Source organism: Schistocerca americana, chromosome 9 (genome assembly GCF_021461395.2).
Source record: "Schistocerca americana isolate TAMUIC-IGC-003095 chromosome 9, iqSchAmer2.1, whole genome shotgun sequence".
Lineage (NCBI taxonomy): Eukaryota > Metazoa > Arthropoda > Insecta > Orthoptera > Acrididae > Schistocerca > Schistocerca americana.
Window position 1 is genome coordinate 49,050,215 of NC_060127.1, and position 16,169 is coordinate 49,066,383.

Consider the following 16,169-nt stretch of genomic DNA (forward strand, 5'->3'; position numbering starts at 1 on the left):
CAAATTTTTTAAATTGTGATCTTGTGTGGTCAGTGATTGTAGGAACACTGTTCACGTTTACGTCGCACTTCACTTGGCGTAGACCGGGACTGTGCCCTAGGCATGCCCGATGTTAACTGACTGGGCACGGCCCGTGCTGCCGGAGTTGTTGTTGTTGTTATGCCGGCAGAGGTCGCATCCGAATTCTCGCGTGCCCTCTGGTGGACGGGACTCTACTTGCAGCAACTACTGTCCGTGACGCGCCGTGCCAATGTGCGCCTCCCGCGATCTGGTGGCTACTGCACTCCTCCTCCTTCAGGGGGTGAAGCCACTGTGATCCACTGCGTCGGAAGGTGGTCGGAAGGTGGAGCGTCGGGCAGGAGCGATGACCTCCACATCCATTGGATGGCCGGAGTCGAGGGGATCTGCCAACCCTTGAGCTGGCACCTTCGAATACGGCTGGAAGTGATCCACACGAAGAGGCCCCCGTCGTCCCACAACCGGAGCCCGGGACAGAATGGGCGACAAGCTGTCGAACTCCGGATCCTGTTCCACCCCGGGAGGGGCAAGACCCAGTGGCGGGGACGAAGGGGAAGGGACGACCACAGGTGAACCAGCATCCTGAGAAACCGGGCCTGCTAGGGGGGCCGGCTCTCGCTGGGGCATCTCGAACGATGGCGATGCCGGTGCTGGAGCTACTGGAGGCTGCCAAGGCTGAGAACCATCGCAGTGCGGCAGAGGCACAGCGGGCAGAGGAGGTAACGTCCCCTGTGAAACCAACACAGGTGCCGGCAATGGGGAAGCCGGTGTCCGAGAGGTCGCAGGGTGGGCGCCCGAACGTGGACGTAGCTGATTTTGGTGACGACGTACCACTCGGTCCCCCACCTGCAAGGTATAGAGCCGGCGGCCATTGCGGCACAGGACCACCGCCGGTATCCAACGTGGATTGCGACCAAACCCACGGGCCCAGACCGACATACCCAGTGGAAAGCCAGGTACTCCGTTTTGTGAAGACTGGCGAGGACCAGGCCGGAGGAGGTGCAACAGAGTCTTAGGTTGACGCCCATGGAGGAGCTCTGTGGGGCTGCGTTCTCCCATTGGTGTGGTCCGGTATGCCGTCAAGAAAAACGTCAATGCTTCCTCTGCAGGAAATTCTTGCACATACTTTTTCATCTGCGTCTTAAATGTGTGCAACATGTGCTCAGCTTCCCCATTAGATTGTGGATGGAAGGGGGGAGAGCAAACGTGCCGAATACCGTGGTGCCTACAAAAATCCTGCGAAATAAACTGCGGTCCATTGTCCGAGACGAGGGTGATTGGCAGACCTTCCACAGAAAAGACTTTTGCTAGTGCCTGGATTGCAACTTCTGAAGTGGTTGAGGAGCAGCAAACCACATATGGGAATCGGGAATAAGCGTCAATGACAATGAGCCAAAAACCATTGAGAAACGGGCCCGCAAAATCGATGTGAACACATTCCCATGCTTGGGTTGCCGGCGGCCATGAAGAGAACGCTGCCCTGGGAGATGCTTGTTGGCTCGCACACTGGGAACAGGCGGCCACCAAGTGCTCAATTTCTCTGTCAATACCGGGCCAGTACACATGTCTGCGAGCCAAGGTTTTAGTACGGGAAACACCCCAGTGCCCCGCATGTAATAACGTGAGGACCTCCCTACGTAAACTTGCAGGAACAACCACGCGAGGAGCTGTATCCTCGGTAGCCAGGAGGAGAACTCCTTCCAAGACCGAGAGGCGGTCTCGTAGAAGAAAACAATTACGAAGAGGGTCTGAGGCCCGGCCCGGAGGGCGGGATGACCACCCCTGCTGAATGAGGCGAACTACTTGCCGGAGAACCGGGTCAGCTGCCGTTTCCCTGGCGACTCGAGAACTAGTGATCGGGAAGCCATCAACTGCTTGGCGGGACGCCACATCCAAATGAAAACACATAATCTCCTCTCGATCGAACGTAGGATCCGGGCCCACCAGAAGACGGGAAAGAGTGTCGGCGTTGGCATGCTGTCCTGTAGGGCGAAAATGAATGTCATAATGGTTCTTAGAGAGGAACAAGGCCCAGCGCTGTAGTCTGTGGGCCGCCCTAACCAGAATCTGAGAGGCGGGGCCAAATAACGATATTAACAGCTTATGGTCAGTGATTAACTGAAACTTCGTGCCATACAAGAAAGGGTGAAACTTGGTAACAGCGTAGACAATGGCCAAAGCCTCTTTTTCCACCTGGGAGTAATGGGCCTGTGTGGGACTAAGCGTTTTAGACGCAAATGCCAGTGGTTTCTCGGAACCATCTGCGTTGCGATGGGCCAGGACCGCCCCCACCCCATACTGCGAAGCATCTGTAGCCAGGACCAACGGCTTATGGGGATCAAAAGTAGCCAAACAAGGGGCTGACGTGAGGAGGCCCTTCAACGAGGTGAACGCTCGCTCGCATGCAGCCGACCAATCAAAAGGAACACCCTTGTGCAGAAGGCAGTACAGGGGGTGGGCAATAGTGGAAGCCCTGGGAATGAACCGGTGGTAATAGGCTATCTTGCCTAAAAAAGCTTGTAACTCTTTCAGCGAAGCGGGCCGAGGAAGGTTGACAATACCTTGGACCAAACTTCCTAGTGGCTGGATACCGTGACGAGAGATGGTGTAGCCCACATACTCAATGGATGGTTGGAAGAAGGTTGACTTATGCAGGTTGCAACGCAAGCCCACAGACCTGAATTTGAGAAAGAGGGTGCGAAGGTTGTGCAAGTGTTCCTCCGTGCTGTGGCCTGTGACAATTATGTCATCCAGGTAATTAATACAATGAGGGATTGTCGACGTGACATGCTCAAGATAACTCTGGAATATCGCCGGGGCACTGGATATTCCAAAAGCCAACCGCTAGTATTGGTAAAGGCCAAACGGGGTGTTGACGACCGCCAACCATTTGGAGTCCTCATCAAGTGGTACCTAATGATAAGCCTCCGACAGATCGATTTTCGAAAAATATTGGCCTCCCGCCACGGCGGATAACAATTCATCAGCACGAGGCAAAGGATAGGTGTCCACCACCAATTGGGAATTAATGGTGGCCTTGAAATCGCCACAAAGACGTAATTTGCCCGAGGGCTTCCTTACAATAACGAGGGGCGAAGCCCACTCACTGGAAGAAATGGGAAGAACAACCCCTAGGGCTGTCAGCCGGTCTAGCTCTTCTTTTACCTGAGGGCGGAGAGCCAAGGGGATCTGCCTCGCGCGTAGAAAACGCGGGCGAGCCGACGCCTTCAACGTTAAGCGAGGTCCAAAATCTGAAACACGCCCCAGGCCCTCCTCAAAAATATCTGGAAAGTCTGAGATCAAAGATTCCAATGATTGATAGGGAACGTCTTCGGAGACCAACTGTATGTTGTCAGCGATAGAAAAACCGAAAGCTTGAAAGGCATCCAGGCCAAAAAGGTTAGCGGAGCTCGCATCACTGACAACAATAAAAGTAATAGGCCGAGTGACTGATTTGTAAGTCACGTCGGTAGTGAATTGACCCAATAGGGGAATGAACTGTTTACCATAACCGCGTAGACGCCGGTAAACTGGCGCCAACGGGGGCGATCCAAGGTCGGAATAAGTTTGTGCATTCAACAACGAAACTGCCGCGCCCGTATCTACTTGCAGTTGTAACCGGCGCGACCGAGCCGACACCTCGATAAAGAGTTTGCGTGCCGATGCGTCGGAAGCCTGGCCCGATGAAACTTCCTGAATGTCAACGTCCATGTCCCGTGTACCTGCTTCCTTCGATTCTTTTGAGGCTGAGCGGCAAACTTTAGCAATGTGACCTTTTTTGTTACATTTGCGACAAACGGCCCAACGCTGGGGGCACTCTGACCGATCATGATGTATATAGCACGACGCACAGGACGGCAACAGGGGCCGGCGACCGGAATTCTGTTTCCGCGCCGTGCGGGAGCGGTCGTAACGGCCGGATTGTACCGCTCGCACGTCGTCCACCCCGGACACAGTGGACGCGGCCGCGCCGCCCTGAACCTCCGCGACGTCGCACCACGCTTCCAGCTGTTGACCTGCTGCGTGAGAGACTTCATACGATTGAGCAATGGACAGGACTTCCTCGAGTGAAGGGTCTTCTAACTGCAGGGCCCGTTGCCGGATCTCCCTATCAGGGGCCGAACGAACAATGACGTCGCATACCATAACGTGGGCATGCGACTCTCGCGACTGCTCCATGACAAAACGACACTTGCGTTAAGACCGTGCAGGGTAGCAGCCCACGCCCGGTAAGACTGATGGGGCTGTTTCTTGCATTGATAGAACTCGACCCTAGCCGCCACAACATGCGTGCGGCGGCGATAATATGAAGACAGCAATGAACACAATGCGTCAAAAGACAAGGACGAGGGTTCCTGCAACGGCGCTAGCTGCCGCAAAACTTGATACAGCGAGGGAGATATCCAAGACAAGAAGAGAGCACGACATACCTCCGCATCGGCAACATGAAACGCCTGGAAATGCTGCCGAAGGCGATGTTCATATGCGTCCCAATCCTCCGCCGTCTCGTCATACGGGGGAAAGGGAGGAGGGAACTGCGCCGGAGCCGACGGCGTGGAGATCAACGCCGGAAGCACTTGTTTCACGGTGGCCATGAGCTCCGTCTGCTGCGCAACCAAAACTCGCACCAAATCCTCCATGCCGTGGAGAAGCTGCGAAACCGGAACAACGACGCAACACGCGAAAGAACGACCCTACTCGTTGCCAATTGTGTAGGAACACTGTTCACGTTTACGTCGCACTTCACTTGGCGTAGACCGGGACTGTGTCCTAGGCATGCCCGATGTTATCTGACTGGGCACGGCCCGTGCTACCGGAGTTGTTGTTGTTGTTGTTATGCCGGCAGAGGTCGCATCCGAATTCTCGCGTGCCCTCTGGTGGACGGGACTCTACTTGCGGCAACTACCGTCCGTGACGCGCCGTGCCAATGTGCGCCTCCCGCGATCTTTCTGGTGGCTACTGCAGTGATCTTGGTCTTCTGGCAGACAACACAGGATATAATCCTTTGTCAAACATTGTTTTTCTATGTTTAACCAAATAACTCTATTAGTTAGAAGTTTCACTGTAGTTTTCTTCCCAGTATGAGCTAAACCACAAAAATAGAGAAATATTAGATATTGTAAGGCTTGAGGAATGCATGGTGGAAGTTGATATGACTTGAAGTTTAAGAAATTATTTCCTGTTTGGAGTTGCTGCTATTTTTGATCCTGCCGCTGGAGCTCACTGATTTCATCATAGTCCATTATTGTTACTTCATCAGTCCTGGATAGGGCATCTGTAACAATACTTCCATGGCCACTGATATGATGAATGTGAGTCAATAATTGTGAGATGTATTGCAGCTGTCTAATCTGTTGAGGAGATTCCATTTCATACCTTTGTCTAAAAGCAAATGTGAGTGGCTTATGGTCAACAAAGATTACGAAGTCTCCTTGTTCTGGCAAATGCTTAAACTTTTTTTATAGAGAGGTAAATTCCCAACAATTATTGATCATAGGTACTGTAAACCTTTTGCTGTTGACTCAGTTTCTGTGAAAATCGTGCAATCGGTTTTTAGTTTCGTTTTTCCTGTTGCTGGAGTATAGAACCAACAGCAAAATTTTAAGCATCTGTGCATAGTGCTAGAGGCAACTCGGAGTTAGTAAATGCCACCTATGAATTCTATTTCATTTACTCCCGAGGTTGATTTTGAGATGTTGATTTGAAGTCTATAATTAGACAATCACTTTAAGACTAGTTTGATGTGCCCTCGGTCTTCTTCAATACTGGATAGGTAATTAAAATGTCATTGTAGTAAGGAAATACAAAATCCAGTCCAAAGAAAACCTCATTAATGAATAGCTGGATTGCTGAAGGTGACGTCCACAGGTCAAAATACATTATATTAAATTCATACAATCCTAATCATGTGATTATACACTGAAGAGCCAAAGAAACTGGTACACCTGCCTAATATCGTGTGGGTCCCCGTGAGTACGCAGAAGTGCCGCAACACGATGTAGCATGGACTTGACTAATGTCTGAAGTAGTGTTGGAGGGAACTGACACCATAAATCCTGCTGGGCTGTCCATAAATCCGTAAGAGAATGAAGGGATAGAGATCTCTTCCAAATAGCACATCGCAAGGCATCTCAGATATGCTCAATAATGTTAATGTCTGGGTAGTTTGGTGACCAGCGGAACTATTTAATCTCTGAAGAGTGTTCCTGTAGCCACTCTGTAGCAATTCTGGGTGTGTGGGGTGTCGCATTGTCCTGCTGGAATTCCCCAAGTCCGTCGAAATGCACAATGGACATGAATGGATGCAGATGATCAGACAAAATGCTTACGTAGGCTACGTGACACCTATGAGAGTCGTATCTAGACATATCAGGAGTACCATATCACTCCAACTGCACACGCCCCACACCATTACAGAGACTACACCAGCGTGAACAGCCCCTGCTGACATGCAGGGTCCATGGATTCATGAGGTTTCCTCTATACCCCTACACATCCATTGATACAATTTGAAACAACACTCGTCTGACTAGGCAACATGTTTCCAATGCAATGCTGGTGTTGATGGGCCCAGGTGAGGTATAAAGCTTTGTTTTGTGCCTTCATTAAGGGTATATGTGTGGGTCTTCAGGTCAGAATTATGTTTCGTTGAATCGTTCACACACCAACACTTGTTGATGGCCCTGCGTTGAAATCTGCATTAGTTTGCGGAAGACTTGCATTTCTGTCACGTTGAATGATTCTCTTCAGTTGTCGTTGTTCCATTCTTGCAGGATATTTTTCCAGCCGCAACAATATTGGAGATTTGATGTTTTACCAGATTCTTGATATTTACGGTACACTCGTGAAATGGCCGTACGGGAAAATCCCCACTTCGTCATTACCTTAGAGATGCTGTGTCCTGTCGCTCGTTTGTCGACTATAACACCACGTTCTAACTCACTTAAATCCTCATAACCAAGTGATTGTAACAGCAGTAACCGATGTAACAACTATGCCAGGCACTTGTCTTACGTAGACGTTGCCGACCGCAGTGCCGTATTCTGCATGGAGGTACCTCCATGGTATTCTGTCTGTTTACACATCTCTGCATTTGAATACACATGCCTATATCAGTTTCTTTGGCGCTTCAGTGTAGCTGTCTTGTGCTAATCTTCTCCAATAATTCGGTATTTGATAGCAAGCCTTAAACAGATGGGAATACCGTGAAAACTTCTATTAGAGGTACTGTTCTTTCATTTAACTGTCTGGAATCTCTACATGGGCGTATCGAGCCATTGTTCTTGGGTGCCATATGGAGAGGACTAGCCCAGGCAGATTTAGATGAACTAATGATGCCATAATCTAACATGAATTTAAACTCTTGTTTCGCCACTCCCATGCGCTTTTGATCCAACTTTTTTGCCCTAGAAAACAAAGGTGGACCTTCGATGGTCCTGTAGTGTTTGATAAAATATTTACTTTCTCTTGGTACCAAATTAGGTTTAGCTACATCTGGATACTGCAACAACGGCTCTGTAAATTTTGTATTTTGTCTCATACTACCAGTACTTAAAAAAATTTTCTCTGAGACTGACATAACCTCATAAGTGCGCCTGATTACATCATCTATTAATTTCTTATTATGTACATCTATTAGTAACTGTAATTTACTCAAAAAAAATCAGCTCTCTGTATAGCTTTATCTATTTTCGCAATGATAAATGGTCACTGAAATTGAAGCCGTAGCCCCAAATCGATGGTACAAAGTTGGATTAAGAATGTAGGAATTAGCAGCATACGCTTTACATGGAGATTCAACATTGACCTTTGAATTTGTTGGAATTGCAGAATGTCAATTAAAAATTTCAGTACCTTCTTTTTGTCAGTAACAAATAGGCAAATTTTGCGGCAATTGCCGTGGGAGCCGACCTTGTCGCTACTTCAGCTGCTGTGCCGAGTTTTGCTGTTCGGACCAGCTATGGCGTCGTGCGTTTTTCAGATTTGCAGTGCAGTCCAAAGCGAAAGTGGTAGTAACTAGGGTTGCCACCTGTTCCGATATATCGCGACCGTTAAGACTCGTCGCGACAAGACCCACTTTTGTCCCGATTTTGCAAAATACTTTTACGAGCTTGGCTCATAGTATTAAAATAATGACATCTGTTAGCGCAACATGTAAATGCAGCCTCAGTTTATTTCCGTCAACAATCATATGCTAACAAGGCCGTATGGCAGATGGGATTGCATGTTGCGTATCCTGTATCGACGATGAAAGCCCATTCCCAGATCTAGCGCCATCGCTCGAGAAAACACCTGACTTCTCCAGTAGTACGGGACTGGAATTAGCAGATGTGAGGCATCACATTTCTACGAAGAATCATACAAACAGATTCGCGGTAGCATCGACACCAAAGACTATTTCTACATTCAAGATTGAAGAAGATACCCCGGAAGAATTGCTAGTTGGTGCTTCAGAACTAACAACAGCTTATAACGTTGTCAAGCATTAATCAATCGTTCAGTTCTCTTGACAGTACCGCAAAACTGAATGCTGCAACGTATCCTGATTCCAGAAGTCGCCGCAAGCCGATTTACAGCCAGGACCTGAAATAATAGGGCTTATACGTTGATATCAATCATTAGGCTCTTCTGTCTCTCAAAAAACCAAAATTTCTGTCGTTAATGCCCGCAGCTGAGAAAATTCTTAAGCTTTGGATTCCATTAAAACAATTTTTTGTCTTCGAAGACAGGCCACATAAACTAAATTTACATTTTTCAGTAGTCCGATCAGTGACACTTACTTCATGTTTCTGCAGTCAAACTTGGCTCTGTGTGTAAAAAATATAAGAACTGTGGAGAAGAATAGAGTCTCGATAACTAAAATAAGAAATATATTAATCTTCACTCAAAGACGTCAGAATGAAAGGAAAGCTGCCAGTTTTTATTCACATGCAAGACCAAGATGAATGTGAGTAAATTAAAGAAAGAGAACCCCAATCAAGAAATAATTAATTTCATTTCGAAATCTGAGGAAGAGACAATGGCTTTCTATATCACGCATTTGATTACTTTGAGAAATGGACTATTCCTTTTAATAAATATAAAATATTTTATTGGAAGATGCTATCTGAAACCTCTGATTGGGTGATGATTGAAAACATTATTATATACCTGGCTAAAAATGATGTGAAGATTTCTGCCGACAACTGTTTCAGGATTGTATATATAGGAAAAGCTTTTCAAGATTCACAAGACTGGAATTCTATACACTCCGTGGAAGACAGGTAGCTTTACTTCCTTAAGAAAATTGAAAATCCCAAATTCAAATGCCAACTGCCAAAATTATGCGAGTATTTCTTTTCTATTCCCGCGCACAACGCCACTATGGAAAGGGTGATTTCGCCCAGTGGGCAAATGAAAGAATTCGGCTGCCAGGGACTGTGCCAGTCTAGCAACAAGCTGCCTTGCATGAAGTTTTATAAAAACGTAAAAGGGAAAAAAAAGATTTGTTTAAAAGGTGAAATCTTACGAAAAATATGGTTTACCAACTATTTCTGCCGCAACAAGCACCATACAATTGTGTTCTAGATAAAAAGTGATTATGTTAAATAAATTTTTTACTTCATTTCTACGCCCTCATCTCTCAGTGTCCCGACGAGGTCCCATGTACGTATGGCAATTCTAGATAACAGTTCTTGCCCTTGAGATTGTATTTATTTCGCAATTTACTGCGGCTATTATTACGTAGGCGATCGAGGCTTCCTTAGTGAGACCTGCCTCGATAACCAATTGACTGTGCGGCTATTTGTCTCTCTAGCCTGTCATTATGTCACTTATTGTTATCAGACCATCCTGTTGGTTACAAGAATCACTATACATGGCAGAGAATTCGTTACAGGGATTCATTCCTACTGGTCTACCAGCAATTATAGCCACTTTTTCAAGTCCCTCTTCACTAACAATTAAAATATTGCTTATATAATCCGGAAGGTTTTCTAGCCAGAGTGTCTCAAGGACCTTTGGCAACACTACTCCTTGCATTTTAGGTAATAACTGGTTAGGCTTTTGGTATTCCAAATCAATTGTCTTGACTGATCTCTTAACACGCGTAACTTCGATTGCTTTGACTATATTCAGTAGACGTTCTCAGTCAACACATATTTATTCACTTCCGTGCGGCAAATAATGTCCCGAATATTCTCTATGCATTTTAGTCCTAATTTGCCACTTGATTTTAAATATAGTCTCTTCTGTAACAATTTTGCAAGTGCTGAAATGCGCCTGTACTCGATAGAATCAAATTTGGGATCTTTCACTCAAAAAAGGCGGAATTTTCGTGCTTACCTTATTGGCTACCAATCAATCCTCGGGGATGCTCCTGCTTGTCGCCGTATCTTTTTATTGTCACTGCAAGTATAACTGCAGTAGCGTGATATAGTTACTGAGGCTAAAAAATATTGCTTAACAATATTTATTTGACAGTCTCCTGTATACAACGTTAATTATATAATGTCATTTGCTTTTGAGATGTCCCGTATTTTCACGTGGAAAAAATGGCAGGCTCATACTTATGAGATGTTGACTCTTACTATGGCATTTTTCCTATACGTACATCAACCTCAGACTATTTCGTTTACGTTTTATTGCCTAAGTCTACTACATATTTGTGTTTCTTTCTGCTGTCTTTTTCGAAATTATCTAGCGTTAAACGATGCGAGAGACTTACTTACTCGAAAGGCAACAATCACAGACAAAATCTGAACAGTTGTTTAACGGATCAAAGAAGCTAGACAAAGGGCAGAAGTAATTTAAAATCCAAGCAGATGACGATTGAGCTTCCACTTCAAATGGCTAAATATGACCGCCAAGGAACTGTACGTACGCCGCGAAATTCAAATCGAGTAATGTAGACCATTAATACAAAAAACATAGTAAGCCTGGAACAGCTGCAATAAAGGGACTTGATCTTTGAGGATGGTATACGTATACCGAAACGAAGGGTAATACAAGTCGAGTTAACAGCGATATCAAATAAATAGTGCAATACATTGAGCTATCGAACCTTCGATGGTTCCTCTGGGGGCCACCGATAGCGCTCGCATCGTTCTGAGCCGGTGCGTAACATCATTTCGAAGTGCGGTGTGTGTTTGCGTTGAAGCAGACGTGTTTTAACTCGGGATGCGTGATTTTAGGAACGAGAAACATCTTTTTCCTTTTTCTAGTTTACGTCTAGCGAACTAATTCGTTGAGATGACATTATTTTTCTGTATGGAAGCAATGTCGCACATTTGATTTATGACAGACTCATCGTGATGGAAGAGGGAGGTAACGCAGAAAGGGCATGTGGATGTGATACGCAGGTATATTTGAAAGACACCAAGAATGAGAAACGACCAATTTTAAATTTTTTACGGGAGTAGCATTGTCTTGTTTTCACAAGACCAGAAAATATAACCGAATTTGTAACTTATTGTGCAAGCCCTTATTCGGGTATCCTTACTTTCCTCTGAGAATAGAAGGGTAAATAATGGGTTTCATGTTATTCAAGATCGGGTCTGATGATCGTTTTTGTATCTGGACGTAAATAATCTGCGTAAGCTTCAGTATCAGATTTCTACTGGTAATCGTTTACAGATGGCGTAATATTTTGTAGAAATTACGACGCTGATACTGTGCTGCCTTTTAATTCTGCGATTACACTTTTTGTGTTTCGTATATAATGTGCTATTGCAATGCATAGACATTTGGCAACTACTGTGAAGTATTTGTGAAAGATTCTACTCTATTTTCTAGATCCCAGTGAGTGAAGGCTGTCGGTTGCGCATTCGTATGGACACTGATGAATGGGGTAAGCATTTTATTTGCAGACGCTTGGCGTCATAATATCCATGCACTGAAGTCACCCACTTCACTCATAACATATTCTGTTGTTTCAGCTCTGGGAGAGGTCTTGCAAATTCGCGAGATTTCCGGCACAAGGAGTTATTTCATTCGCTATTTGGGAAGTAAGTATTTTGGCAAGTCATTCATGCACTTTGCAGTTGTGGTTATGTCGCTGAGAGACTGTTGTTGTGCCATTGCAGAGGCAGGGCAACAAATGTGAAATTAACTGTAGGCTAGTACCCGTTTATATCCAGCTTCAGAACTTTTGAAAACATTTTTCTTAGTGCTTCATTGCTCAGCTATCCTACCATGTCTGTCAGTCTTGCATTGTTTACATAAATAATTTTCTACTGGTAATAGCTCATGATAATTGTCTAATTATTATAATTCCTTGTGCGCCATTTCCAGCTTATTGAACATAGATCCGCAAAAATACTGAAGTGTTCCAAAATTGCATCAGTATGGATTAAAAAAAAAGTGTTATTTAAGAGTCAGGTGATTTGTTAATTAATTTATATGTTGTGATTTTCTCCAATCTATGTTTTATTAGTAGTAAGGTATCTTAGCACATTGCTCTGAATTTGTGTAGTTAGTTATGCCATTAAGAAAGGTTAGTTAAACTTCTCTCGTGTACAAGTCGTAACACGGTGATGAAGCGTACATAATGTACCAGTTATATCCAGTTCAACCCATTCCCAAATATTTCATGGAAAGAAATATTGTGGCTTTCTCAGCACATCTCCATAATATGACATCTGTCTCTATGCTCTGCTAACCACTGTGAAGTGCATGACAGAGGGTGTGTCCCATTGTACCAATTACTAGGGATTTTTCTCATTCCATTCACGTATGAAGCAAAGGAGAATGATGGTTTGAACGCCTCTGTGCATGCAGTAATTATTCTAATTTATCCTCATGATCCCTATGTGATAGATACATAGGAGGCTGTTGTATGTACCCAGAGTCATCTTTTAAAGCTGGTTCTTGAAACTTTTAACAGATTGTCTCTGGACAGTTCACTATGTCTGTCTTCAAGAGGCTTCCATTTCAGTTCCTTCATCTACATCCATACTCCGGAAACCACCTAACGGTGTGTGGCGGAGGGTAAACATCTGTGACACTCTCCCACATATCAGACAAACCTGTGACCATTTGTTCTGCTTTTTCTCTGTCTACATTAAACGTCCCCTGTTAATCCTATTTGGCATGGGTCGCACACGCTTGATCAGTATCCTAGAACTGATAGCGTGAGTAATTTGTAAGCAGTTTCTTTTGTAGACTGCTTACACTTCCTCAGTATTCTAATAATAAACTAAAGTCTATCATGTGCTTTACCTATGACAGCTTATGTGGTCATTTCATTTCATAGCCCTTCAAAGTTCCATACCCATCTATTTGCAGGGCTGGCAGTTTCAACTGTGACTCATTGATGTTATAGTTAATAGGATACTACATTTTTCCTTTCGTGAAGTGCACAATTTTACATTTCTGAACACTGAAGGCAAGTTGCCAATCTATGTACCACTTTGAAATTTTATCAAGATTCAGACAGTACTTCATTACAGATATGTATATCATTCTGCAAAAAGTCTGAGATTATTATTAACATTGTCTGTAGGGTCATTAATATACAACATGAACAGTGAGGGTCACAACACACTTCGCTGGGCACACATGTAGCTGCTACTACATCTGCCAATGGCTCTCCATCCAAGATAGCATTCAACATCCACCGTAACAAAAGGTCCTCAATACAGTCACAAATTTCACTTGCAGGAGATGTGGGGGAACTCTGAGATGTGATACAACAGAATGAAAGAAATTAACAATGTTAGCAGTTTAAAAGATTAGAAAAAGTACTCCCAGTTTCTAAAGCTTGGGTTTGTCGTCTTGTGTGGGGCTAAATCTGCTGCCACTTGGTCATTATAAAATACCCCCCTCCCCCCACATTAATTTGATTATACAATTATCTTAATAGTCCTTTTCCTGAAAGTTTGCTTGGAAAAACTATAGAATTTTGGGACAAAACTGCTGGCTAAAGTTTTTGGTACTGTTATTAAGGCAAGTATAAAAAGAACCATCAGGCATCCATACTTTTGCAGCTATCAATTACTTCGTTTGAGAGATCTTTCTCAACTTATCCTCTCTAGAGGAGGGACCCTCTCATACTGGGACCTAACGAGACCACAAGGTGTCTGGATTTTTGAATTTTTATATATTTGTGGTAGATGAAGTTCAGGACTCAAATATCAATCGATTGGCTGCAACTCTCAGAAATTCTGAAGAAAATAGAATTTGAAGTTTTCTTACCATTCTTTAATGCAGTAATGTAAGGTTGATCGTCTGATAAGTGGTGTGGCTCAGTCATAATGCTTGCCTGCCACTTTGGAGGCCTGGCTTTCATTCAGATTTTTAAACAAAGATGCATATTCTATGGTATGTCCATGAAGCGTATAATACAGAAAGATGGAAAAGAAAATTGTTTTCCTTTTTATTAAAAATGTTGAATAATGATCTTTAATAAAAGGTCATTACTTAATAAGTCAAATTTGCAATGAAAACTGGATATCCGTGTTTAGTATGTAATCAGAAATAAGATGTAAATTTTTGATAAAAATGACAAGTTGATGTGTGTTAATTAGCATTTTTATATTTAAATGATGTGGGTATATGATCTGAACAGAGGGAAAAAAAAGAAAAAATGGCCGAAATGAGACTCGTCCCAGTGATTACCAGTCTTTGAGTGCTACAATTTTTTTGTTTGTTTCATGGAAATGATTGTAGAGCTAGCACCTCTGTTTAAAAATTTAAATCTGCTAAGTATTGAGCCCAAGCCCACAACATGGCAGGCAAGCACTGTACCACAGAGCCACGCACATTGCTCGTAGAAAGTCAGTTTTATGTTAGTGTCTTAAACAGGGTTGTAAAACTTCAACATCGATTTTTGCAAGTTGTTTCAAACTGCTTTTGGTGACTGGAATTTGAGTTCTGAACTTCATGTTCTATAAATATAAAAATTACAAAAAATCTGATTGCTGTGTGATCTCCTTTTGAATGTTCAGCATTCTTTTGCCCTTCCCTGGCATCGGTCTTTCCTCTCAGAGTAAGAAACTTGTAGTCTAAAAAGTTAGCTCTCTTGTACTTTGTGTATTGGTACTAGGATTTTCGCTGGCCAGCAATTCTGCCTCATAATTTTATACTTTTCCTGAGAGTTTCAAATATTAATATCTGTTGACTCCACAGTACAGACAAAGGGTTCAAAAAGTTGCCATTTTTACTTTTAGTAGCCTACCAGATTTCCAGTAACTGGCACTGCTGAGAATGAGTTTTTAGACTGATAGTAAAACACAGCTGGGCTTATGTACTGCTCTTAGTTTGGCAACAAGTAAAAGTGTGTAGCCATTGGGATAAGTCTTTGACATAACAATAAGAGGTGAGAAGAGAGACAATGTTATTTATAGCACCCAAATTGAAACCATTGGCTTATTTTCTGTGTTTTCTTTTTTTATTGAGTTTTGCGAAAAATATTATGTTATTATGGCAGCAAGTGCTTTAAAGTGGACTGATTTAAGTGATTTTGGTCTGCACGGTGAGGTCATCAGTCAGTATGTGTCTCGTGGATAATTGCAGGGACACAAAGATGTATCAAATTTGGTGGCGAAATGATTACACAATTGATCTGTGGGAACACACTAAGTGGATCAGTGTTTTTTAATTAAATAATTTGAGTAGGTAGGTGGATAATGTTGATTAATAAGTTTACACATTTGATGTATTCATAAACATGTATCGACCTACCTTCCCCCAAGACTTAATTAAGAAACTTTGATCCACGTAGTCAGTGTCCTCATGCAGATCAGCTGTGTAGCAACTCAGAGCAAAAAAATATTTCACTGCTTTTTGGTATATCTGATGGGTTGTGATGCTGTCCTTGGTTTGCGGATACTACGGGTAGTACAATTTAAATAGCTGCCAGTCAAACCGCAGTGTTTCACCCTTTCTTCTGAACGTATTACTTCGAAATGTTGTCTGCCTGTTGTATCATTGGCTGTGTAACAGTGTCAGATCTTGTGTTTCCATAATTCTGTACGAGAAGGGCTGATAACATTCCTGCATAAACTACGTAAGTATGCCACTGGTCCTATTCTAGACCTTTACCTACAACTGACAAGAGCAGAACAGAAATAAAATGGTGGAAATTGAATAATTGATTTGAATATATAACTAAAAACACACAATTTTTAGAAAGGGGGTGTGGAGTTGTGGCAGTCAAAGATAATTAGGTAATA

General features: G+C 43.6%; 1 protein-coding gene across 2 annotated transcripts in view; it reads left to right on the forward strand.

Moving 5' to 3' along the window:
* Positions 1–11,117: 11,117 nt before the first annotated feature.
* The window catches only part of LOC124551167 (histone acetyltransferase Tip60-like), a 107,395-nt gene continuing 102,343 nt past the window's right edge, over positions 11,118–16,169 (forward strand). For both annotated transcript variants that reach the window (XM_047126149.1, XM_047126148.1), the window contains exons 1-3: positions 11,118–11,357; positions 11,791–11,845; positions 11,934–12,002. In XM_047126149.1, the coding sequence (XP_046982105.1) occupies positions 11,310–11,357; positions 11,791–11,845; positions 11,934–12,002 (172 nt within the window). In that variant the 5' untranslated portion in view covers positions 11,118–11,309. The remainder of the gene's footprint in view (positions 11,358–11,790; positions 11,846–11,933; positions 12,003–16,169) is intronic.